The sequence below is a fragment of the Pangasianodon hypophthalmus genome, chromosome 19 (assembly GCF_027358585.1).
Source record: "Pangasianodon hypophthalmus isolate fPanHyp1 chromosome 19, fPanHyp1.pri, whole genome shotgun sequence".
NCBI classification, from domain to species: domain Eukaryota; kingdom Metazoa; phylum Chordata; class Actinopteri; order Siluriformes; family Pangasiidae; genus Pangasianodon; species Pangasianodon hypophthalmus.
This window is the reverse complement of record NC_069728.1, coordinates 17,023,856-17,051,791: the sequence shown is the minus strand read 5'-3', so window position 1 is coordinate 17,051,791 and position 27,936 is coordinate 17,023,856. Positions and strand designations below refer to the sequence as shown.

The following is a 27,936-nucleotide window of genomic DNA, read 5'->3' as shown; positions in this document are numbered from 1 at the left end:
TAATTTTTGCCCATTCTCTTGTGCCAATATTTTTGAATATTGACTGTACATATCAAGTTTCTTGTATAAAACATAGCAATGGTTTACCCATCGAGACATCTTTCACTTTCTGTCCAACATAATAATATCTTCATTGTTCTTAATGCGAATCCTCCCAGATGAGTATTTAGTTTCTTGCCTTCCATTTAAATAGACCGTTTTAACAGTTCCATCAGGATAAATCCTCTGTTTATACTGTGACGTGTGGATCTCACGTTGGCCGTTTGTGAACTCCACTGTTTTCTCTCCATTTCTGTAGACAGAAAAGGAATAATAGTAAAATAAGTCTTCTGTACTTCACTTTACACCACAGAGTCAAATACGTTAGTAGAAAAGACAGTTTATTGTTTTAGACAACAGAATCTGGCTTAAAATAGGTTTATGGGAGTGCGTGGGACTGGTCAATTTTTTTTTTTCGCAACAGCATTTGGGATTGGTGAAAGGTTCAGAAGGATTGGTTGAAATATTTGTCACTTTCTGTAGGAGTGGGTGGGATTGATCAGATTCCCTTTGGGAGGCGATGGGAATGGGATTAGTCCCATACACACCCCTATATGACATCTTACTTTGATAACTTTACAACAGTTCCATCAGGGAAGAAACTTTCCTGTCGGCCGTCAGGGTACATGGTCTTGACAGTACCATCAGGGAAAAGGATTTCTCGTGTACCATCGGGATGGCGCTTCTCTGCAAAAACACGAGACCTTTTTGAAGACGCTGATATAAGTGACCTATTAGATAACCAAATGTGTCTGAGTGTTATTGGCTCAACCTTTTTGCTTATTTGGAAACTGCAGAACCTCCAAGCCAGACGGGTAAGTCGAGTGAGTCGTCTGAGCATCACAATAATAGTACACCTGCAAGCACAAAAACACTGAATCATCAGCGTGAGGGGGAAACACTCAAGGTCAATATAATGTAAAGGGATGTGTTTATAATGAGGAACTTCCGTTACAATGTTTATTTCAGCACTTCCACAATCTATTACAGGGAGATCAGTGACGCTGAAAGCAGTATTAAAAAAAAACTTAAAGAGTGATGTAAATGACAGCGCAAAACAAAATATGAAAAGCACTCCAGGGCGTCAGGGTGTTGACATGTAGGCTTATTTAGGCATTTCTCAATTCAACATGTGCTTAGGAAGCACTTAAGGAGTATTTCACAATCCCATGTGTGGGGGAAAATGGCATAAACAACTTTTCATTCTGATTCACAGACAAGACAAGAGCAGCATTCGAGTGCATGAAGCTGTTAGTGACATCTGACCTTGATTACTCGAATCAGAGGTGGGAAGTAGCAATTATATGTACTTGTGTTTCACGTAAGCCGTTCTGTACATACCATGGTCCCATCAGGCAGAACGCGTTTGACATCTCCATTGAAAAACATGACCGTGATTGATTTCTGATCCGCTCCAATCTCCTTTCTAGTTCCGTTGCGGAAAACAATAACACGTGACCCATCCGACAGGAGCTGCTCTACCTGCAGGATCAAATCATCAGGAAATAAAATTAGACCTGGATTTAATAGTAGAATATCACTACAGTGAGGCAATATTTCCCTTACCTTACCATCTGGATATCGCGTTTCCTCTCTAACTACAGCTTTAGGGGCTACTTGAGTGTTGTTATTCTTTATCTCAGAATTGAGCAAATCCTAAAATCAAACAGATCTTCATATAAATACGATTCCATTGAACTGCAGAAAATATCATAATAGATACAGAACAGCAAATGCCTTATCTATCTGAGATGCTATATAATTCATTGTCATTAAATGTTTAAAAACAGGGCTTTTCAAACTTGGGGTCATGAGAGAAACTCACAATCACCTCTTTTTTATTCATTTATTTTACAATTTAATGTCAGAAATATCACTCTCCTATGAAGACACATTTTGTGTCGAAATGTTACTAGGAGTCACAGTCACACAAGCCACATTTAAATTGAGCGTACATGCTATTTTAATCTTTTCACTATCCTGATACACAGCACTAGCGTATGAGTTCAGCAATAAAAATGGACACATTTCACAGTCCATCGACCTCCACTAAACAAACTACCATTCACCTTTTAACATTCTCTTTAACATTCAACTGGTGCAAGGAATATTCCTTTGGTTTTTAGTCACTTATGTACTTTATTAGAGGCATAATAAACTTGTCAGTTCAAATGTTACAGTACTCAAATTATAAATATGAGATTAAAAATACATGTGGCACTGTACTTTTCCTTATACTTGAGTGATACCTTTATTTTTTGTACCTTGTATCTTTCACCTGGAAACATGGACATTATAGATAATTAACATAAATACCTTTTACAGTAAAGTTTTAAAGGTACACCACACCTTCACAGATTAAAAAAATACAATTAAAAATGTATAAAAGTTCTACTTTTCACGATACCACTCCAGCAACAAGGAATGGTACAGTTTAATTATAATTATAATAATTTACAGAGTGGACTGATGATGGGATCAAACCCCGAAAACAACGCACAACTTGTATCCTCAACAAAGACAACATTTCTAAACAGCTCCACCTTTTCCAAAAGACTTTTTGCAGATTGATCTTTTAAAACGTTTTTAAACCTTCTATGTTCGGTCTTTAAATTGACTGTATTACTAAAACGGAAACTGCGAAACTGTAAAGACTTACAACACATTCGTGTCTCAGCTATCACAACAGAATATTTATGCTTTTTCTTAAAACATTTCTGTATCTTCATCACTTTTTTTTCAGGTTTGGAAATGAATGCCTTGAAATGTGATTTCCAAAATACACTTACAAACTTTGGAGACTTGAACAAGTACCCTATATATCAGCTATACTTTTGAACATCAATCGAATTAAGCATTAAGTATAGTTGGGGTAAACTGGCCAGGAAAAGTATATTGTACTCTTGTACTCTTTGCACTTTTTGTCACTAGGTTCACTTTTAAACAGAACTGTGTACTGGTTGGCGCTGTAGTCATTGTACTGTCTTGTACTGTCTTGTGCTGTCTGCACTTGTGCACTTTATGTATAATTTATGTAGTCCCTTGTAGTTCTGTGTTGTTCTGTGTCGTCTTATGTAGCACCTTGGTCCTGGAGAAACGTTGTTTCATTTCACTATGTACTTGCATATGGCTGAAATGACAATAAACTCCACTTGAACTTGAACTTGAACTATACTTTCCCTACAGTAAGTAAACAAATGCTGTTGCTGTTGCTATAGCGCTTTGTACTGAAACAAACAGTTGTCTCAGTGATGACACATTCCTCATCATATCCAAGAGTAAAAGCCAGATATAGATCAAACCTCAGTCATATCTGTGGATCCATAATCAGACTCAGATGATACAGATTTCCCGGATTTCGATGTACTCTGTAATCCTTTTGCCACTGAATTCCTGCTCTCGATCCCAATCTGTTTCTCCGCAGGCCTGCACGAGCTCTGAGCACAGTGGCAAAGAGCTGAAACACTGAAGCTTCTGAACAAATACTCACTACACTTAAAATAAAATTCAACCTGATATTTCAAACACTATAAGTAAGGAATAAAGCGCTGTTATAGGAAAATAATCAATGACAGAGTGGTGCGATGAAGTTGAGTTACCATTTCCATTACTTATTATTAATATTTTTCCTATAACAGCTTGGCCTATAGTGTTTTATTCCTCTTACACTACAGCAATTTCCAAAGATTTTGTATAATAATTTTTTATTTTTATAGTTACAAACATTGACAGTACATCTATTTTATAGTTTACCACTGTGGAATGTTCATTAATAAATTAATTCCTGTTATTACTTACATTATAGCAACTATAAACAGTTGTTCCCTAATTATCACTTAAGGTTAATAAGAAAATTGCAGCATGTTACAGAGAAAAAGGAAAGCACAAAAACTGTTACTAAGCGCCGACACTGGAGACTCCTTGCATAAATGTTACATAAATGTCTCCTCACAGAAACTTTCACTGTGTCAAGAATTCTACATTTGTCTTTGTTAAATAACATTTTTTTTCATCAGTTTATTATTAGTCTTTGTGTCGAGTGTCCACCGTACAAGTCCCTGTGTAAGTCGTTACTATAGAAACGATAATCAGACATAAAGAAAGTCAGACATGAATGTTCAGAGTGAGGTTAATGGACGTACCTTTTCTCCATACTCACTGTATGGGATTGTGTCACTGTCATCCGCACTGTGAGACGCCGTGGAAGTCCTTGAATTTGACGAGTCTCGTCCTTTTGAAAAATAGATGCCATATAAAGTATACATACACAACTGAAATCTGATCAGACATGTCTCTGTTTCCATCCTTTGAGTAGGCTTGTGAAATACAGGAAAAGTCAACTCCAGAATAGTTGGCACCTCTTAAGATAATGGGGAAAAAATATTATATAAAATAAACTTCATGTAGAATGAATAAAATTTTCCATTACAACAGAAACTGCAGGAACTACTGTTTCTTCTAACAAATTCATTCTCATAAAACTTTATTTGGATACATATATATATATATATATATATATATATATATATATATATATATATATATACTGTATATACTGTATATACTGTATATACATGTATGGCAAAAAAAGTTTACGATAAATACAAATTTTCATCCTTGAAGAGATCTATTTTTATGCTGTTAGTCTCCAGGAACTGTTGCTGTCATTGCTCACATCCTACACAGTATCTTTTCTGTCTGAGTAGCAGTAGACAGACACAACAGTGTACTCTCGCACAGGAGCTGTATATTTAACTTTAAATACGATAATGAGCCCAAACATACTTCCAAATCAACACAGAAAAGGTTGTGGATACAAAATCAGTGTTTAGTAATCCCCATTTCAGTGTCTGGACTTAAATCCTATTAAAACCTGTGGTCTGAATTGAAGAGGATATCCACACACACAAACCTAAACATGTAAAAAGCTTGAAATGATCTGCATGTATCCATGGAGGAGTATCCAAAATCTTCATTAAAGAGTACCTCAATTTATTAGAATTTACTACAGGAAGTAACTCTTTTATGTTATTCTCTCCAGGGGTGTTTTGGCTTCACTAAATATCAATTGTGAGGGTGCCAAAAATTTTGAAACCTGCGTTTTGCAGAAAAAAACTACACTCCTTTGAGAAATTATTTTATGTTTTAAAGAAAACTGAATTAAAATGTAAAGGTATACAGTATTTCCATATGATTAAGCTCAAAATATCACTCAATGGACCTGTTATTAATTCTTGCCCTTTTTTATGAATGGTGCCAATACTTCTGGATTTGCATTGTGTGGACTAGTAAGGATTACAACAACACAAAAGGTGTGACAAACTAGACATGACACACAAGGTGTTGTCTGGGTGGAGATGGAGCAGAGATTAGGAAAACAGGAAGTAAACAGGAAGTGTTCAAATACAATAGACTTACTTGCAGATGAAATTTTCTGTTTGTTCTTTTCCTGGGAACTGGTAACAGAGTGTTTTCTAGTCTGATGAAAAAAAAGAAAACCTCAATATTTATGACATGATAAAGAATATCAGTGTGTGAGTGAATACTTTGTTTTGAGGTTTTTATTGTGTAATGTTTACTGAGTCATATACATATATATTAATATTAACATTACACACTTTAACCTGGAACCAGATGATGGTCATGTGGCCATGATGAAATAATTTTACTGACTCACTAACATGATTCATCAATTCTGAAGACAACTAAACTGTAAAATCAGAGTTTAACTGTTGGGGAAATGGTGATCTGTGGATCCGTTACACAGGAAGGAATTATTTATGAGAAGCTGGGCTGATTGGCCATGTGAAATGCCATGAATTATTTCTGAAGCTTTTAATCAGCACTTCAGACCACTTTGAATGAGTCAATGCTAAATGAAATTTACCCCAACAACTTGACAATGAATTGAAATGCAGATTTCCTGGGAAAAAATCAAAAACAAATCAGAGATGGTTTAAACTTAAAGATGGATCGAAATTCGAATTTCTGTGAATTAAACTGGTAACAATGAAATATTTTGGTAACCTGTCTGTTTATAGTCTGCTGAGTGTCTTGTGTACACTGCTGTCTGTGACCTCTGTAATGTCACACCAAGGCCTTGGAGAATGCTATTTCTTTCTACTGTATACCTGTATATGGCTAGAATGACACTTAAAATCTCTAAAAGTGGACAAGACATATAAAGTGTAATGCTTTACCTAAGAGTGGTGTTAATAAGCCCTTCATGATTCATATAAACCTACATAGAGTATAATAACCATTTCAACATTACTTAATTTTCAGAAATTTCAACAGAAAGATCCCATTACTTAATTTTCACCACATGACGTACTTAGTTTATGCCTCAGTATTTCAAAAATAATCAGTTTCTTAAAAAGAAATCACATCATTGATTTGAGTCAACTTTAAATAAACTATAAAAATGTTTCCATTCACCCAAACCTATGAATCATACACTCTTTTATTTTGTATTCATGTTTTATTTTGTATGATTTTTCTGACACAACCTAGCTTTTAATTACCATTTTATTTAATGCACACCTATGTGCACATGGCTAGATTTTCTTCCAGGAGTCTCATGCACAAACAACACACACATGACCTTATACGTAGCGAAATTCACACAGCTGTTCTTTATCAATCATTTAGACACAAATAAATGCTTGTGGTACCACAGCTGAATTCTCAATTCGGATGGGTCAGACGGTGTTGATTAATTTTCTATAACAGCAGTTTCGGCTACAAGAACATGTGCAATTGTTGATATGGTGAAGTTTTCGGTAAGGAGAGTCTAACAGTCAAAGATAAAGCTGTAGGTTTTCCGACATCTTTAGGACAGGTGAGTTTATGTTTTGTGGTTTCTCTGTAACATGACAAGCTGAATTTTTTTGTCTTCAATAGACAGACAAAGACAGGTGATGAGGGAATGACTGTTTATAGCTGCTACAACATAACTGAAAACAGGAATGTACTTGTTTCGCACATGTCATTTTTGCCATATTGCAGTGGAATAAGAGGAATAAAACACTTCAGGGCATGCGGTTATAGGAAATCAATCAACTTCAGAGTGGTAACAGTAACTCTGATTTGCATCAGGCTGCATTTGCTTATTTAGGATCTTAGTAAATCAGGGCTTGAGTCTTGCTGAGGAAGTGGAATTTCAAGGGCATAACAGCGTTGTTCCACATGCCCATATCACATGTCACTGAGGTGTTTATGTCTCAAAAGCAGCAAACATGCTGTTCTGTAATTCCTGTTTTTGTGAACATGATCGCTACACTGCTGTTGTCTATATATACACATAGTTTCATGTGCAACTGGGTTCATACTGTTATGGGTAAATGCATAAAAGCAGTTTTCCCTTAACAACAAGCCCGTGTGTAGTGAACCCCCTGAAATACAGAGCTGTGCAAAAGTCTTAGACTTTTTAAAAGCATTTAATTATATATTTAATTTTATATTTTGTATTATTGCATCAGCATGAAATAGCAATTTTTGGATTTACATTTGTTTTCCCAAAAACAATTAAAATAAATGTAACAGAAAAATGTATATATGTCAGTAAAAAAAGTAACGTCATGTAACAGACCACTTTTGAGACAGCAAATGAATGAAGTCTGTCAGATTTTACAAAAACAAAACAGAAGAAAGTGACACAGTCTCCAGAAGAACTGTAGAAGATTCTCCAAGATGCTTTAAAAACTTACCAGCCAATATTCTCATGAAACTGTATTGTAATTGTAAGTATTGTAACTGTATGTTTAAATGTACAAAACTAAAGTGCACTTGATGGCAAAGGGTTGTCAAGCTTTTAGTTTGGTTTATTGCTGTTTAATGCACTGCAAAAAATAAATAAATAAATAAAATAAAGTGAAAATATCTTGAATATAATCAGATTTATCTAGCATTTCCTATTATAAGATTACAACAAACCAAATATATTATTATTAAACCTATTTCTAGACATTTTAACTCATTTCAAGCTTGAACTAGTCCTACTTTTGATAGATAATTGTGGTAATTATAAGTATTTATTTCTAGTAATTGTGGTAATTATATTTGTGGTGTATTATATTTATTTCTAGAAAGAAGCAAAATTATCTGCAAACAGACTAAGAAAATTTAAAGCAGTAGAGGAAGAAGATACTTGTGCAATTTCCCTTTTTGCTTTGCATGTGACGTTTCATCTAGAAACTCATACAGAGTACTGCGCAAACGTCTTGGGCATGTGTAAAGAAATGCTGTGAAGCAAAAATAACAAAGAAAAAGTACTCTAAAGAGCACTCTGCAATTAGTAAAAATGTCTAGAAATAGGTTTAATAATCTTATATTTGGTTTACTGTAACCTTATAAAAATAAAATACAACATAAATTTTGACCATGTTCAAGATATTTTTGCAGTGTTCTCTTTAGAGTACTTTTTTTTTTTTTGCTTCACAGCATTTCTTTACACATGCCCAAGACTTTTGCGCAGTACTTTATATGAGTTTCTAGATGAAACGTCACATGCAAGGCAAAAAGGGAAATTGCACAAGTATCTTCTTCCTCTACTGCTGTTTACATCCTGAGGATCAGGTTAAATCCAGCTACTACTACTGCTACTACCAGTCTGGATGGAAGAATACTGTTGAGAAATGATGAGTTGTGGTAAATTTAGACAGCTTGTACAATATACTCAACAGTTCCTCTCTATAAGAAACGTCAGTAGCACTTTAATAGCACATTCATAAGCATTAACCCTTTCATGCACAATGTCTCTTTTAAGAAAACATAAGATGTAAATCACCTCCGAATCACTCCAGAGCATTTATATAAATTAACGTAAAACATTTTCCTGATTTCTGTTGCTCACTAGACTATTCTGTCCTTCTCAGTATCTCTGGTATCCGTCAAACTTCCTACACAAAAGCCTAAAGAAAGTACAAAAACTTTTTTGCTAGTTGATATTAGATTTCTCATATCTCATATCACCATCAGCAACCACTGGAAATACTCTATCATAAATAATGTGTAGGGTGAATATTACAGCTGAGAGGATCCATAACCTGTTCAGAAGATAAGAGAACGGATGGAGGCTGATATAAATACACAATGTGTGTGTACAAATTATAGGATCGGACGATTTGGATCAATGCATGAGGTTAAATGATAATTATTAAAATTGAAATGAATCGAAGCAACAATCCTAAATCTATTCTTACTAATTATTATCCTTTATAATGATTACAAATTGATTACTATCTATTACAATTGATAATATATTGATTATTACTGAAAAAAAACAGATAAGATGTGTAAAAAAGTTCATATTTTTAAACTGATGCGTAAATAGGCTAGTAAGTAGGCTAGCGATTTGCCTGTAACTCTGATACTATTAAAATAGTCCTCTCTACATCATCATCAGAGAATCAACGCTAGGACTACCTTTGATTCTGAACAAAGTTGGTCGCATATCAATCAGTTTCTACTAAATCGAATTGCATCGTAGCATCGTATGTAATGGTATCGTCAAATATTGAATTGTTGCCTTAAGAATTGAAATCGTACTGTATCACATGGAAGCCTGATGTTTACACTCATAGTTATTTGAGAATATTAATTACATATGAACTGAGATGATTTGTATTTTATGATTGATTATTATTATTAACATCTTAGCTTTTAACTTAAATTCTGTGATAAAGAAGTATCATCTGTGATGCCTGTTAAAAAAAGAAAGACATTTTAAATGTTTCTTCTTCGTCATTTTTTCCAAATTGTATGCAAACTTTTGCACTCAACTGCAAATTAAGTTCTCCATGCAAATGTGCGGATTTAATCTTTCCATAGCTATCCTCTTTGACATGTTAGAACACACTTTCTGTTTCAGACTCAAATCTGACTCTGGGCAATATGTGGATTTCCATAAATTACGACACAATGAAATTAAACTCACTCTAAAGTAAAAACCTGACAGCTGAGTGACTCATATCCAGTTCCACTAGCAGAGTAGCGCTCTGTATAAGAGTGCTAGCAGGTTTGTAACGTGTGAAGCTGCTCACCAGGTTTTGAGCATCGGGATGAGGTGTGGATCTGCCGGAGCTCTCAGGTCTAACCTGAACGACACACTGACTCATCAGCACCTGGTTCTCTCTGGTCAGGGCATCGACTCGACTCTGCAGCTCACTGTGAGCCTGCCACCACTCGCACTCTCTTCTCTTCAGCTGCTCTTTCAGAAACTGGATTTGCTCTCTGAGATCCTTCATACATAGAAAAAGAATGTAGCACAGGCACAGGATACACACACCTATTCAAATGTCTTATAAAGAGAAATGACTGATTGTGAAGATGATTTCAGGACATGATTCTGGATTAACAGCATGAAATGTAGCTATAAATGTTAGAAAGTGGGATGTGTCATTCTTTAACAAATAAAAATATTGATAGTGTGAATAAATTGCTGTGGTATATGAGGAATTACATGCTGTTACTGGAGAATAACGAACTTCGAAGTGGTAACAGTAACTCCGCTTCATCACGTCGTTGACTATTTTTCTATACCAGCACACCTCCAAGTGTTTTATTCCTTATTTAGTGATGTTACTGAACCCTTAAAAAATGCCCTCCATACGTTGGGTTATAGTGACTCAAGAGTCTTGGTAAAACTTTGCAGAGCCCACGCCTGAATGATTGGCTGCATTCATGATTGGCTGCAAAATTGAGTCTTCCTGAACTTTTGATGATGTTTTGGCAGCTCAATTGAAATTAATAGCACGTGGTGCAGCAGGTAGCGTTTTACATTTTACTCTTTTGGCTGAAGCTCTTATACAAAGTGACTTACAATCCAGATAGAATACAACTGAGCAGTTGAGGGTTAAGTCTGTTGCTCAAGAACCCAACCATGGCAGTTTGGAAGTCCTGGAATTTGAACTCATGACCTTCCCATCAGTAGCCAAAAGCTTTAAACACTGATTCATCATGCTGTCGACGGCTCCAGGGTCCCTGGTTCAATCCCAAGCTTGTGTTACTCTCTGTACACAGTTTCAATTTCTTCTGGGTTCTCCTGTTTTCTCTCAAAAACATGCCAGTAAGTGGATTGCTGACTCTAAATTGCCGCTACGTGTGAATAAGTGTGCGGATGTGTGTGTGCATGGTGCCCTGCCATCTCATCCAGGATGTATTCCCACCTCACTCCCAGTGTTCCCGGGATAGACTCCGGATCTACCGCCACCTTGACCAGGATAAAGCGCTTACTGAAGACGAATGGAAGAATGAATTGTGCATCAAAGTCGTGATTGGAAACCATAATGGGTCACATTTTTGCTCTTACTACATTCCAACAAACCTGAACTAGCTCTTGATTAATCTCTTGGTTCCAACCTCAAACACTCTGCCCTCATTCTCCACCATAAGTATAATATTTATTATAAACAGAGCTGTCTGATTGGCTATCCACACTGCTGTGTATACACACTTTTGAACACTGAGACACAATGAGCTTTAGGGATCTGGGTTAAAGGAAACATTGGTTCAGGAATTTGAAGAAATCATATTCACTATTAGTAAGGAATGAACAGATCCTGGTTTTACCTCAGCCTCATTAAGGTGCTGTGTGACATCCTGAGGAGTGTGGTCTGAAGATCTGCAGTTTTGTAGGCTGTTTGAAAAACGGTCCATTTCAGATCTGTACAAATCAAATTACAGGTAAAAAATAATGCATCTGATTACAAAGGAAAAAAAGTCATATTCAATATCAACTCCAAAAATGGGACTAACACTCCAGGCTAAGCTTCCTGGTAAGGTAAACAGGATGTATATCTAATCTGATAATATGCTGTGTCTCATGAAACTATAGACCCACCGCATGCTAACATTCTGGATACAGATTAAACCACGCTATAAGTGATGATTATCATCTGCAAGTCTGATCCAGTCTCCTGAAACCGGCTCCTGATGAAATCACTACCAGTTTTTTTCCTTCTAAATGCAAAAGCAATACAGAACCTGAGTTATTATACAAAACCTGATGAAATTCAGTGCTTTATCTTGCTCTGTTTTCATCTTGTCCATCATCATGTCATTGCTTGTTCCATCTCTGATATCCAACCCAGTATTTTCCTGTACTTTCTTCACTGGTTCACTTCCTGAAAGGCAGCAAGATGTATTTTAATTCACACCAATCATAGCTAGTGCTGTTTGTTATGTAAAGAATATAACACTCGGGCATGTGGTGTAAGTAAGAAAATAATCAGTGACAAGGCAGTGTTATGGAGCAGAGGTACTACTAAGCATTTTCACTTGTACAAATTTTTAAATTGATTAAAGAACTAAATTTCATACTTTTTTTTAATCTGTTTATAGATACATTTTAATGTTGTGGAAGGTTCGTGAAAAAAAGGTAAGTTCCTGTTCATTCCCTCACCAGCCTTACTGTTTTTTCTGCCTTGATATTAATAATAAAAAAAAAACAACTGCAAAGTTCTCCATCCTGAAGACTTTCTTGTGTCAGAAAACATAAAGTTACTGCATTACATTACAGTGGCTGCTGACCTTGAAGACTCCTTCCATAAACGCTTAAGAAACATCTCACAGAAAACCTCACTGTTATTACACAAATGATAGAACGAGCGTGTTAATATAAACCTGTGATCTGCAGCCGCACTACTGTCCGAGCTGCTGTTATTAGAAAATTAATCACCTCCTGTCTAATCAGAATTGAGAATTTAAGAGTGCAGTGGTATAAGCATGTTTAGAAGAGGTGTAAATCCTCACCATTCATGGAGTGCTGAGTTTTCAAGGCTTTCTCCCAGAGCTCGTTGTCCGTTTTGGTTTTTCCCGTAGATTTCACTTGAGGGAAAATCCTAGCGAGGAGGTCTGAGGTACTGGCAGAGGGGGGTGCAGCCTCACCGCTGGTCTCTTTTGGAGTTCTTGAGGGTTTGTGAGGTTCAGACCAACAAAGCTTCTGTAGCTCTGGGTCGCTCCCATCGTCAGATCCGGATGAACTAGAAAGTTGAGCTAAGAAGCAGTGTGGAGCTCGTGGACATTCACTTGGACCAGTGTCACTCGGAGCGTCGCTGGCGTAGTCCTCGTCAGATAGATCCAGATTTTGATCCGAGTTTATTCTTAAGGGGTTAGGAGGTGTTGGAGGTTTGGGATCATCCTCAGCACTGGTGCTGTCATCAGAAGCGCTGTTGAGCACCAGCTGCTTTATTTCAGTAGTCAAGCTTAGCGTCTTGGTGCTTGCTTCGTCCAGATCACACACTCTAACAATGCGATCATTTACCTTTTTGAAGCCAACTCTTTCTTCAAGGTGATGGATCTTAGGAGCAACATTTCTACCAGAAAGCATAATGCATCCATCTTGCAACTTGGTACTTCTTATTTGATTTGGCTGCTTTGAACATTCTTCATTTTTTTGAGAGAAGTGTTCATTGTGATTCAAAGCTAGAGATTTGCCTTCATGTGGAGGAACGTTGTTCCTCAATAGGTTCTCCTGGCCAGATGTCTGGTCAGAGCACTTCGCTTTACTTTTTCTCATTAACAACAGGTTCTCCAGAGCTGGGCTGTTGCTTTGTTGGGTATGAGTGCTACTGTTCATCCTTCTGCTTCTGTCACTGTCCTGGACAGCAGATGGTGTTGAGGGTCTCTGAAGCTGTGTGGACGTTGTGCTCTTGGAGGCTGGTTGGATTTCCTGGATGTTGTCTTTACTTTTACTGATTCTAGATTGTCCATCACCTTTACGCAGGAAATTCCTTTTCTCTGCTGTTCTGAGCTGCAGCAAAGGATAATAAACTGAAACCTTCCACCAGTCTTCCTATACATCACACATATTAATGGAAAAATCCACCCTGAAGAACCAGCATATTAATATTTATAATTAACATGTGATCTTCAATGGTGTCCAAGATCTATTTTGTAATGAAGTTGACTTTTTAAAAAAATTTTAAACTTTAACTATCTGCTTATAGTGGCGCATTTGCTTCACGACAGTGATGCAGCAGCGCTTTAGTCCTTTAGCCTGTCCTTTAAGCTTTACTCTTTGCTCAAACAGGTCAGCTTCCAAAGCTTCAAATTTCACGCTAATACCAACGTCAACACCATCCTGCTCATCATCTCGTAGATCGCTAACTAGCCAAGTCGAATCTCTGCTGTAACTCAGTGTCATATATCTGCATTGCATTCTGGAATGTTGAGCACAGCGTTTGCATTAACGTCTCCACTACTTCTATGCTGGATTTCTCATTAATATGATGTCGCTGCTGGAAAATAGTGAATAAGAAAAAAAGCTTTTGTGCTTCTTTTTTTAAATTATTTTTAGGAGCAGTGAAACCTGATCATTATCACGAACTATTTATGAGATTGCTTACATTTTAAAACACCATTGCATCAGAGCAGCACACAAGTGCTAACATCTCACAGGAATAATGAAAAAACAGTACTGACCAACAAATTAGCACCAGAGTCGCTAAACACATCACAAATATTTCAATATAACCATATTTAATGTGTTTCAAGGTGGAGGTTTCCTTTTGGATGTTACAGTTGTAACATGGCATAACCGGAGATTTTTGTTATACACGTACATTTACGGTTCTTGTAATTAAGTAAGTAATCTTTTTTTTTACCTGTTTATCCTTTTTTAGAAACTCTTTATCCAATTTCAGCTGCTCTTCAACAAAATCATCAAAAGTCTTCTCTGTCTCTTTGAGTCCTGGGCGAATAGGCCTGGGTTACAATAAAATATCATGAATAACTTCAGGGTTTCACAAAATTGCCCCAAATTCTTGTTATGAAATAGTTATGAGTAAGTAAGGTTAAGCAATGTGAACACGTGCAGAAGAAACAATGCACATTTTTTCATGTTTGTTGAACTGAATTGACAGAAAAAAAAACACATATTTTTTGGACCAAAGGGTACGTGAATGAAACTGTCACAGATGCACTGTGAAAGGTTCAGATGTACTAAACTGTTTCTGCCTGTTTTTAAGCATAAAGCTGCAAAAGAACACAAAAACTGGTAGACAAGCCAGAACACATCATTTAAGCATCGTGGGAAGTCGGTGCAAAAACAAGAGGAGGGTAAAGAGATGGGAAGCGTGGTCAGTTAGATGTGGTCTGTTTTGTGTGTGATCCCAAAACCAGGTGGAAATCAATGCCTTACGTGTTGGCTGGTGTGTGGTTTTCAGTGCAAGTGTTTTTTATTTTATTTTATTTTTTTCAAATAATAATACCTGAGCATTTTAGGACCTTGGTGAACGACCTTTTCAGGGAACCTATGCGTTTAATACTGTTTGTCAACAAATCAATTTTTTGGTCCTGAAGCGATAATTTGACTATCTACTTTCCTCCATTTTTCTGTTTTCTGTCAATTTTGGCGAATGAAAAAATAAATTCAAAAATACGTTCTGATTCTTTTCAAAGATACACGATAACAGTAAAGTCTATTAACAAATGCATATCAAATCAAATATCAAATGCATAGACACAGCTGTTAACAGTTGCCTTGACTGAAAAAATGTGGAAAATGTTACACATTGAAACTGAATTAAATCCTTTCATTCATCTTCACTAAGTGGTTTATCCTGGTTGGGGTGGTGGTGAATCAGGAGCCTAACCCTGGGCGGGATCACTGGGTGTGAGGCACCCTGGATATCACTGGGCACCATACACACTCATTCACACACTCATTCACACACTCATTCACACCTTGGGGCAATTTACCACTTACTGGTATGTTTTTGGGAGTTGGGTGAAATTAGAGATTAACTAGAGATTAACTATCAATTATGGCACTGATATGTAAATTCCCTAAAACTCAAAGAAATCTGCAATAAATCATATTAACCAAAAAAGTTTAGTACACAGAGGGGGAAACAGGAGACCTAGGACATTCAACAGATGTGAAAATATTAAATATTATTTTTTTTTTTTAAAATATTTTTTGTCATTTTATAACAGTCTACTGTTTTCAGTTTAATATATTTATCATAGTATGAACTCTTTTCTAGGGGCAATTTAGCATACATAATCCACCTACTAGGATGTTTTTTGCAGTCGAGTGGACTTAGATTAACTAGAGATTAATTAGTTCTCAGCTTCTCCTGAAATGTATATGTTGTGTATCTCCTGTGTTTTAGTGATCATCACCTTTCCTCTGGATTCACTGGGACTTTTCTCCTGACTCCAAAAGGACTGACTGTACACGGTTCCTCCCCCGGCTCACACGCCTCCTCTTTAATAGGAGATAAACGTCTCTGCTCTGTACTGACTGTCTGTAGAGGCGTATGGTCTGAAAAAAAATAGAGAAACAAGAACTACTGCTTGCAATTTATCCCCAGATCTTATACACACAGTGTAATGAACAGTAGCTCCTGCCTTCATTATTATTCTCAATAACAAATGCACATGTGAGGTTTTTTTAATCATAGATGCAAGTTTTCTGAATATGGCAATAAATAGCTGTAGGCAGGATTTAAACTGTAAACAGAATGACAGGGTTGATGGGATCAAATGACAGGGCACTCCAGCATGTTTCCTCATCTGTAAGAAAGACTTTAGGGCATTGCATCACATATTCTCCACTAGAAGGGCAAGGTAGTGGGCACTTCAACATGTTTTCTCTAAGGTGGGGTGCCCTAGAGGGCATTTCATCACGATTTTTCCATTTGAAGGACAGATATTATGGCACTATATCACATTTCCTCCATTTTAGCATGGCACCCTAGAGCGCACTTTTGCAATTTTTTTTTTTTTTTTTCCATGAGGGCAAAGCAAAGCCTCGCTACCCATGTGCCCCATAAATATATATATATATATATATATGTATATATAATCATATTAACCCATGTTAATAAAAACATCTGTGAAATAATTGCTGTGAAATAATTGTACATGAATCATTCTTTTTAAGTGCAAAACAGGCTCAGACCTGTTTTACTCAATTTCCAAGGAATAGACTCAGCTTTGAGTCACGTCATAGTAAAATCACAATGCTATAAATAGCAAAATAACCAGTGTGATACTGTAATGCCACTTTCATGTACTTTTTGTTGTAAATCTACTCAGATTAGAAAAATTTTTTGCTTCATGTCCTTGACAAATGAGGAATTTATGGTGTGCAAATTACTCTATCTTTCTGTGCGATCTTTATTGCCCAACCATAAACACATCATCAGACATTACTCTGCAAAGGAAAACCCCAGAGAACCAGCTGAATGAAGATCAGGAAGACACATAAACTGTCACAGATGATAAATCTGGGACGGTGACTAGTAGTCCAAGGGACTGATGACTTTTTCTTCCCGTTGTGTTTGTTCTCGGTTATTATGCATAACTCTTGAGCCTGTTGTGACGTGCCTCCTCAGTCGTGGGAAGTGCTCTGGCAACAAGTCTGAGCAACTTTAAGAGGAGGTGCAGAGTCACTGAAGCACTCTTACACCGGAGTACAGCTGTGGAAAGACCAAGCAGTATGTATCAGGATCTCAGAAGCATGCAAGGAGACTTTTTTGCTTTCTAGCTGAAAGCAAATTGTGCTGAATTTTTCAGGACATTCCGAGACATTGGATTCCCTAAGCTAAGGATAATAATAATAATAATAATAATGGCATACCACGCAAGTGACAACTGTACAGCTGGAAGTAAGGATCTGTACAAGTTCTACTTCTCAGTGATGATATTGGAGTTTATCCTGGCACTTCCTCTGAACCTCACTGTGATCTACCTCTTCATTTTTAAACTCAAATTCTGGAAATCTAAAAGCAACAACATTTTTCTGTTCAATCTCGTCCTGGCGGATATCCTGCTGCTTATTTGTTTGCCAGTCAGGGCGTACTACTTTCAACGTGGAGAGAGACGGAGTAACAACAACACCGTATGCAAATCAGTCCTCTTTATGCTTTTTTTGAACCGTGGAGCCAGCATCGCCTTCCTGACTATTATTTCCATTGACCGTTACTTCAGTGTGGTCCATCCCGGGATAAAGAACACCCTCAAGATTCGGAAGCGATCTGTTCTCATCTCTGTTCTGGTCTGGGTTTTGCTTTTGCCCCTGACCATCCCGTCCATGCTGACCACCTTCGAGTGCTGCAACAGCAACGAGACGGACGAGGCACCCACAGATGGTATTCCAGAGAACACCACCACTGATACCTTCAGAGAGCTCGTGTTTTTCACACCGGTTCTCATCCCGTCTATCGTCCTGGTCTACTGTACCATAAGGATCACAAACAGGTTGAAGGAGAAGACAGTCGGCGACAGGACCAAGCTGAGAAGAGCGGTGTTCCTGGTCACTCTGGTTGTCTTGGTGTTTTCCTTCTGCTTTTGGCCGTCTGCCATTTCAAGGCTGGTGCTGTTGATGGTCAGAGTAAAGGAGCTACCGAGAGCAGAAGAAATCGCGGTTCAGGTATACGATGGCCTCATGTGCCTCTCATATCTGGATTGCTTGCTGGACCCAATTGTCTACTGTCTGAGCAGTACCAAGTTCAAACGGTTGTATATATCCACGTATCTGCCTTTTCTGATGAAAGGACAACATGCAGAACATCACTGAAACGTCACCATTTGCACAAATACACAAATGAGTGAATGTAATAACAGAAAAACCAAAGCTTGAACTTCAACAACCAACCAACATGAAATTCTGGAGTTTTACAATTTTACATTTGAGTAAAAAAAATGCATTAATGTGTTATTAGTTCTATTGTTAATTGTACTGTTGTATTGATTTTTTTTTTTTTTTATTTATACAGTGACATGCACCAGATCACATATCATGTGCTATAAGGCTTTTGCATGTCATATTTTATTCTCATTAAACATGCTGGGATTTTTTAATCAAAGACGTGTTTTTTTAAATTACTATAAATTGCTGCAGGCAGTGTTTGAAATGTAAAAAAAAAAAAAAAAAAAAAAATCAGAGCTGTGATGGGTTCTCACAGCAGAGAGTTTAAGGGTATCGTTATGTTTAAAAATTTAGAGCTGTATTCAGAGTGGAGTTACGTGCATGAAGTGAGGAGTTAATGAAATTGTGCACATTGCAATTCAGACCTCAGGTCTTATTAAGTGCTAATTATGCACAGGAAAGAGTTTGTTGAAAATAAAGGTATGTCTGGGTGACGCACAATTCTGACCTTGCATGTGTGGTAAAATAACCTACATTCTTTGCATGCGTCATGACCTCGACTCAACTTCATGACCTCGATTTTATATCTTGTAGCTTCATTAAGCTTTGCGCACAATTAACAGAGCACAATATAAAAAAATGTAAATGTAAAAATTTTGCTTAAAGGCGGTGGTCAAGATGCTACTGAAAAACATCATCTCAAATGCTTCTGCTCAGGAAAAATCTGGCAAATCACATAGGTGATGTTTCTAGAAGAGAAAATCAATTTAAGCAGGTGCGGAACCCGATTCTGAATACGCATAACTTCCTCTGCATATATACTGAGATAACCTTTGGACTTAAGCTGTCGACTCTGAATACAGCCCTTATTATTATTTTTTTTTTAACAATTTTTAAAGGAAAAAGCCTAGTTAGTTAGCTTAGTAAGCAATTATATGCATTAGCTTTGGAAATACCCTAAAACCCATAGAAAGTTAAAATAAATCTTAAAATGGTAACACTTCATTTTAAGGAACACATATAAGGGGTTTATTAGGGGCCTGTTGTTTTCTTAAATTAGACACTAGTAAAAGGTTTATTCACTATGTATTAGTCTTTATTCATCATAACCTGTACTGCTGCATAACTACACATCTTTTAGGTGAAACTGAGGCAGTGAGCAATTATGGCATTATTAATCGTGATAATGGGCTATAAACAGTTAATATAATATAATAACCTAAGTGTCCATGTTAGACCTTTAGGTACTAAGTAGCATCAAGTGACTGCATTTTATGGCTTTAAGAGCTAATAAAAGCTGAATAAGTCACTAATAATATCATTTCTATTCCATATTCTGAAGTAGATGTTTAGTTATCACTAATTAGTGACTAAAAATTAATGCATTTTCAATAAACTGTAGTCACTTACACAACACAAGAGCTTTATTCAACAAATAAGATCTTGGTTAACCCCTTGTTCCTTAAAATAAAATGTTACCCTTAAAATTAATTACAACATGTGGTTTGTTTGGGGGCAGGACAGTAGGACAGCAGATTTTATAATATCTGCTTAACCCTTTAGTGATAACATGCTTTTTAGAGGATTCTACCTTTACAAAAGGGATGAATTTTGTCATTTTCAACCTCAAATTCAAATTAACCCCTAGCTACAGATCAAGGGCATGTTCTCATACATGAGATGGGTTTGGGATGAGTAAAGAGACTGGATGGAAAACTAAGAAGTGTGTAGAAATGTTATTAAGCTTTATTCAGTGGTGACAGTCAGAGCCTACCAGTGCACTGTTTTAGCTGAGGACTGCAGGCTGGGACTTCCTGCTCCACTCCAGCTCTAATAATAACAGTGTTGGAAACACACTTCCTGCAATCTACCACACCATCAGCGTGAGAGACTGGATCTGTTTCAGGACGCTGTGCAAGTGAATAAGCCTGGAACTGAGTTAAGAAAGCTGGGGAAAACATCAGTCCTGAAAAAGAAAGGAGACAAACTCGTGTTTGACTGGATCTTAATTTGACTTTATAATCATGAGAAAAGGTGTTAAAGTCATGTGCATTTACAAATTTCCTCATACTAATTTGTCACTTGATTACCTCATAAACTTAGTGACAGGAAGTGGTTTGTGAAATAAGTGACATCAAGTCATTAAGCACTGTCTCACAGCAATAAAAAAAATGATGTGTAATATAGATGTTTCTTGTAATTTGTGCAAAAGTATGTTGCTGTATGTTTAAACGCATTGCTTGTGCCAAGATTTCATTGCTCATGACGCTTTTTCCCAGTAACTGTGTTGAGTAATTTACAACAAGCCCCTTCATGAAGGCAAAATTAAATTCAGTCCAGCATGTACTGACATGAGAATGCTCTATCTTTAGGGTTGCCAGATCAATCTTTCCAAAACTTGCACACATTATTTTCTACTTTATTCACACACACACACACACACCCACACACACACACGCACACACACGAAACTACGCATATTACAGCAATGTGACTTCTCAATTTTAAATTGTTCAGAAAGTGTTGATTATTTTTTAGTAATTAATAGCGCAGCTACAAATCACAAGTTTATATTAATACGGTAGATCTAATGTGTTATTGTTTCTATAGTAACAGCTAATTAATAGGGACTTCTATGGTGGAAACTCCACATAAACGGATTGAAAAAACATGTAATTGTTGATGTAAGCAGATATTTACTTAACAGTTATGGAAGGAGACTCTGGTGTTAGTGCTTTGCAACAGTCAGAAGTAAAGCTGTAAGCTGTAAAATTGTAACTTTTCCAACATGGGAAAGCCTTTATGATGGAGGAGGATGCACTTTGTTGTGCGGTTTCTCTGTAATATAAAAAGCTGCATTGCTAACATCAAGACAGAGAAAAAAAAGTGAGGCTGGCAAGGGAACAACTGTTTATAGCTGCAATAACATAAGTGATAACTTGTTCTGTAGATGTTGCTTGACATTATATGTAACTGGACAAAAAGTACGCTGTTCTTTAACAAATGAAATTTTGTTAGTATTGGAAAATTGCTGTTATGTATAAGGAATCAAACAGTTCAGGGTGTGCAGTAACTGGAAAATAATCCACTTCAAGGTTTTAATAGTAACTGCACTTCATCACACCTCTTCGTCATTGTTTATTTATAAGTAATTAGAATAATGCTATAATAATGATGTCACATACTATACTATTATATGTTTTCTGAATTAAAATGAGCAGAAATTTGTATTATCTTTGGCCATGTCAATACATACACACACACACATTATATATATATGTGTGTGTGTATATATATATATATATATATATATATATATATATATATATATATATATATAGTACCAGTCAAAAGTTTGGACGCACCTTCTCCTTCAGTGGTTTTTCTTTATTTTAAATAAAGAAATTCTTTATTATTTTCAAAATTGTACATTAATACTGAAGACATAAGACATCCATACTATGAAAGAACACATAATATGGAATTATGTAGTAAACGAAAAAGTGTTAAACAACCCAGAATATGTTTTATAATTTAGATTGTCCAAAGTAGCTACATTTAGCTTTGATGACAGCATGGCACACTCATGGCATTCTCACATCAGATTCATGAGTTAGTCACCTGGAATGGTTTTCAATTCACAGGTGTACCTTTTCAAGAGTTAATTTGTGACATTTCTTGCCTTCCTAATGTGCTTTAGACCATTAGTTGTCTTGTGCAGAGGAAGGATGGGTACAGAGTCAATAGCCCTATTAAGTGCTACTACAACTACTGTACAAATCCATATTATGGCAAGAAACACTCAGTTAAGTAAAGAGAAAAGACAGTCCTTCATCATTATATTATTTTCAATCATTATTTTAAGAAATGAAGGTCAGTCAGTCCGAAAAATCTCAAGAACTTCGAATGTATCCCCAAGTGCAGTTGGCAAAACCATCAAACGCTATGATGAAACTGGCTTTCATGAGGACCGTCCCAGGAAAGGAAGACGAAGAGCTACCTCTGCTGCAGAGGATAAGTTTCTTAGAATTTCCAGCCTCAGAAACCGCCAATTTACAGCACCTCAGATTACAGCCCACAGAAATGCTTCTCGGAGTTCAAGTGGCAGACATATTTCAACATCCACTGTTCAGAGAAGACTGCATGAGTCAGGCCTTCATGGTCAAATTGTGGCAAAGAAACCATTACTTCGGAAGAACAACAAGCAAAAGAGACTTGATTGGGCCAAGAAACACAAGGAATGGACATTAGATCAGTGGAAAACTGTCCTTTGGTCTGATGAGTCCAAATTTTAGATTTTTGGTTCTAACTGCCATGTCTTTGTTAGACGTAGAGAGGCTGAATGGACGGTTCCTGTATGTGTGGTTCCCACTGTGAAGCATGGAGGAGGAGGTGTGATGGTGTGGGGGTGCTTTGCTGGTGACACTGTTGGTGACTTAGTCAAAATTGAGGGCACACTTAACCAGCATGGCTACCACAGCATTTTGCAGAGACATGCCATCCCATCTGGTTTGCACTTAGTGGGGCCATCATCATCAAGAAGGAGAGTGATGGAGTGCTGCATCAGATGACCTGGCCTCCACAATCACCCGATCTAAATCCAGTTGAGATGGTTTGGGATGAGTTGGACAGGAGAGTGAAGGAAAAGCAGCCAACAATTACTCAACACCTCTGGGAACTCCTTCAAGATTGTTTTATATATATATGTGTGTGTGTGTGTGTTTGTGCGTGTGTGTGTGTGTGTATGTGTATGTATGTATGTATGTATATACAGTACCAGTCAAAAGTTTGGACACACCTTCTTATTCAATGGTTTTTCTATACTTTTATTGTTTTCAACATATATGTAGTAAATTCAACAGCTTTAAATCTGTCAGGAACTCCTGCTCTTAAAACATGACAGCATTACTACAGCATTACAAGGGTTGCGATCATATTCTTGATTTATTACCTGTTTTTGATTTTAAAAATGTTTCAAAACTGATGGTTTTACACTTTTATAGTCATGAGCCAAAGGAGGTGAACTGCTGTTCCTCTGGGTTATGGCTGTCAGTCTCATGTGTCAACACTCACATGTTTGGACTCATTATCCTCTATTTATACCCAATAGCTTTTATTTACTATGTCTGGAGTCATGTCATGAGCATTATGTTTAATAATTATATCTTGCTATACTTCCTGTGCTTCTGTACATGTGCCTGTGTATTCGCTTTAAGCCTTACGTTACACTGCTATGAGTGCTAATAAAATAAGGTGTCTTTGCACCTAGCATTTACCACACAGCAGCTATTTTCACCCTGGAACACACATGAATGTGTCTTTCTTGTTTTTATAGCACCAACTAAGTTAGTTCCAGCTAAGTAGTTCAATAGTTAGCATTGCTAACAGTAGCTATAGGTCTCTAACAAGCTAGCTAATGTGTTATTCCATACAATCAAAACCAAGCACAGTGGAGATAGCTACCATAAGGCTAAGATATTGTATAAACCCAGATACTGCAGCAGCTAAGATCACTGTCAAGCTAGTCAACATTAAGCTAACAGTTGTTAAAATATTGCATAAATCAGTAGCCATGATTGCTAACATTAGGTTAACTGCTATATTCTGTAATTATATCCGGTAGCCAGTTTCACAAGCTAACATACAGTAAGTTAATGCACATTGTGTAAACCAGAAAATAATTTTCAACCAGTAGCAAACTAGCTAACATTACAGTGGGCTAAACTATATTCCAAGTTAGGCTAACAGTTATTATACTGGTTAACATTTGACTAACAGTTATTATACTGTATTGTGTAAACCTGTGGAGAATGTCATTAACAAGTTAGCTAACATCAAGGTAAGTATTATATTCTGTAATATAATAGCCAAGGCCGCTATGTTAGAGCTTTTACTTTTTTCTTCTTTTTACATTTATCTAAAACCTACAGTTTTGAGGGGATTTGTACAATGAAACCACACAAAAGTTTGAGATTAATTAAACATTTCCATTTCATTTCCAAGAAAATAGTTGATGCTGTGGATAAGCAGAGTTACTGCTACCACCACAAAGTTAATTATTATTTATTTTAATTAATAAAATATCAACATGTACTTTTCAAAAAAATCAATTTCATCTGTGAAGCAACATAATTACTGTTATCGCTTACGTTATAGGAGATATAAACAGTCATTCCTATACCAGCCTCTCCTTTTCTCTCTCTTGAAGGTAATAATAATAACAATAATAATAATAATAATAATAATAATAATAATAATAATTATTATTATTATTAATATTATTGTTATCAAATACACCGAAAAGCACAACATCCTCTATCCTGAAGACTTTCCCATGTCGGAAAACTTACTGCCTGTTACATGTATAGTTACATGTAATGTCATGAAACATCCATAGAACAAGTTATCACTTATGTTATTGCAGCTATAAACAGTTGTTCCCTCGCCAGCCTCACTTTTTTTTCTCTCTCTTGATGTTAGCAATGCAGCTTTTTATATTACAGAGAAACTGCACAACAAAGTGCATCCTCCTCCATCCTCGCATGTTGGAGAAGTTACAGTTGCAGCTTTACTTCTGAAAGTTACTAAGCACTAACACTGGAGACTCCTTCCATAAGTGTTAACTAAACATCTCCTTACAGCAAACTTCACCATATCAACAATTTTACATTTTTCACAACACCATTTAATAGTCTGAATTATCTAATCGCTTTAATATAATTGTGTGATTTACAACATTTCCAGCTAAACAATAAAAATGTGTCATCAGAACTCCTAACTCATAATGTTTCTATAATGGCATGTCTTGTGTTTTTGACTCACCCGGGCTCAGGAAGTTGAGCAGTGCATTCTGCTCGTGTAGAGTTTTCTGGAGCTGCTTCACCTGCATCTGTAGGAGCTGCTAAAAAACACACACACACACACACACCTCAGTTTCACAAACACACCAATCCGGATCATTACCAAGAGGAACTACTGAAAATTATCCTAGTCATTCAGAGTTACAATAAATTCTGATTAGCACAGAAATAATTCACTTGTAGAAATAATTAAAGTGTAATATACAAGTTTGTTTTGCTTGCTTTGACCCACAATGTCAGCTGAACCGAATTCAAATTCACACACTGCAATTTCTTTTAGAGAACAAAACTGTAATGTGATAACCTCATGAAGTCCTGAGATAACATAAAGGGTTTTAGGTGAAAAGTAGTAACGAAAGTGCAAGAAGTTGAAAGCAGTGAACAGAAATGCTTTTGAGTCTTTAAGACACAATATAATGTAATGTAATATAATGTAATGTAATCTAATCTAATCTAATCTAAAGAGAAGCTCCAACACAGTGTCCTGTCATGAGGAAATAAGAGACAAACAACACCATGGCACGAAGCAGTATATCACAAGGTTAAAAAAAAACATAACTTGGTCTTTTGTAGGTAATCTACTAAGATGCTAAGACTTAAAGTACTTTATTTATTAAAATTTATTCTCATATTGTATTTGAAGTGCTATAGAGAGCCTGATATATACTATTTTTCTAAGATTAGAATTTAAAGGACTAAAATGCACCCAGTGACCCATAAACAGGCTAAAAAAATAGGCTAAAATTTTATGTTTAAAAAATTAAATATATAAAACAAGACAGAATGGCTCAATTTCATTTATGAAGTGTTTTTTATACCTTTTTTTTTTTTTAAAGAAATTATCTACATGAAGTGGAGCATTTAGGGGTCATTGGGTTGTCTTAGTTTTTATTTGAATTATTTTATTACTTTAATTCAATGTGTGTGTGTGTGTGTGTGTGTAACATATCTGGCCACTAAGTATAATTAGCTATATTATTATTACACTAGATTTGAGAGGCACTCATGGGTAAGTGTGAACACTATGACAGTGTGAGTATGAAGCTATTTTCTTAAACACAGCTCCTGACCTCTCGGGCGGCGGTGTGGCTGTGTGTATGTTGGTAGTCGTGTTGGTTCAGGCGAGACTGCAGCGCTCCCTGCAGGACTCCTCGGCTCACTGACTCACAGGGAGGAAGTGGACATGACTGACTGGCAGGAGGAAGCTGGTGCTTTATCTTCTCTTCACTCACAGGAGCCTCAGTCAGGTCAGGATTCCTCTCAGGGTCAGCTCCTGCGGCACATCTCCCGGCTGGAGGGATTTTCACCGACATTGACCTGAGGAAACTGTGTGTGTGTGTGTGTGTGTGAGAGAGAGAGAGATGTTTAACAAAAGGAAATAGGAGAAGGAAAAAGGAAGGAGAGAGAAGAGTATGATGTTTAATAAAAGGAAATAAATGAAAGAAAAAAGAGAAAGAAAGATGTTTAATGATAGGAAATAAAAAGAAAGAAAGGAAGAAAGAAAGAAAGATGTTTAATAAAAGGAAGTAAAACCAAAGAAAAAGAAAGAAAGAAAGAAAGTATGATGTTCAACAAAAAGGAAATAAAAGGAAGTAAAAGAAAGAATGATATTCAAAAGAATGAAAGAAAGAAAGAAAATATGATGTTTAAGAAAAAGGAAATAGAAGCTTAAATAAATAAATAAATAAATGGATGAAAAACAAACAAATAGACTTTATGATAATGTTTCTGAAAGCTGTGTGTCCATGAAAAGGAAATAATCTCTCTCTCTCTCTCTCTCTCACACACAAACACACACACACACACACACACACACACACACACACACACAGCGTAAGCTGTATTTATTTGTACACACACATACATGCATATATAAAGAGTGCTCTGGTGTGAGTCACTTCTTTATTAAATAAGAGCGAAGAAGCTCTCAGCACATCCACTGTACAGCTGTATTGTGTATTGTGTGTTGTGTGTTGTGTTGTGTTGTGTGTTGTGTTGTGTACAGACACCAAGAACACAGAGGAAATATAGACACAGCAAAACCTGAATGTGAGGAATGGAATCAGAGTCGTACAGGATGGATGCAGGTTCATCAGTTCTAAAGACCTCTAAAGTGGTAAACCCGTTTGTCTTTACTCTAGAGTTCCTTTTATTATTTAGGCCTACACAATAGTTTATATGCTTATAAAACAGCAGGAACACACACACACACACACACACACCTACCCTCTCTGCTGTTTCTTTAATGAAGAGTGAATTAGAGAAATGGTTTCTCCGTCCTGAAGTCACTGGTGTTGACTGGGACAGCTGACGGTGTTCAGTAGTTATAGTAACTGTAAACACTACATGTAGAGGACGCTGAGGCGTTATAAACACAGCTTCACTACTCAAGCTTTACTTAACCAGCCTGTTCTTTTGTCCGAGGATCCTCTTGCA

At 36.5% G+C, this 27,936-nt stretch overlaps 2 protein-coding genes across 2 annotated transcripts; one reads left to right on the top strand and one right to left on the bottom strand.

Moving 5' to 3' along the window:
- si:ch211-140l13.3 (centromere protein J) lies at positions 1-27,936 on the bottom strand. The gene is made up of 18 exons (XM_026922904.3): positions 27,727-27,936; positions 26,571-26,826; positions 25,463-25,541; positions 20,415-20,606; positions 16,168-16,309; positions 14,646-14,745; positions 12,793-13,792; positions 12,044-12,164; positions 11,611-11,704; positions 10,083-10,280; positions 5,458-5,518; positions 4,182-4,270; positions 3,342-3,476; positions 1,606-1,695; positions 1,381-1,521; positions 812-896; positions 606-726; positions 1-292 (listed from the first exon to the last, which is right to left on the bottom strand). The coding sequence occupies exons 2-18, from the start codon at positions 26,811-26,813 to the stop codon at positions 103-105; spliced, it is 3,081 nt and encodes a 1,026-aa protein (XP_026778705.3). The 5' UTR covers positions 26,814-26,826; positions 27,727-27,936; the 3' UTR covers positions 1-102.
- gpr31 (G protein-coupled receptor 31) lies at positions 17,451-20,459 on the top strand. The gene has a single exon (XM_026922778.3). It carries the CDS (start codon positions 17,621-17,623, stop codon positions 18,566-18,568), a length of 948 nt encoding a protein of 315 aa, XP_026778579.1. The 5' UTR covers positions 17,451-17,620; the 3' UTR covers positions 18,569-20,459.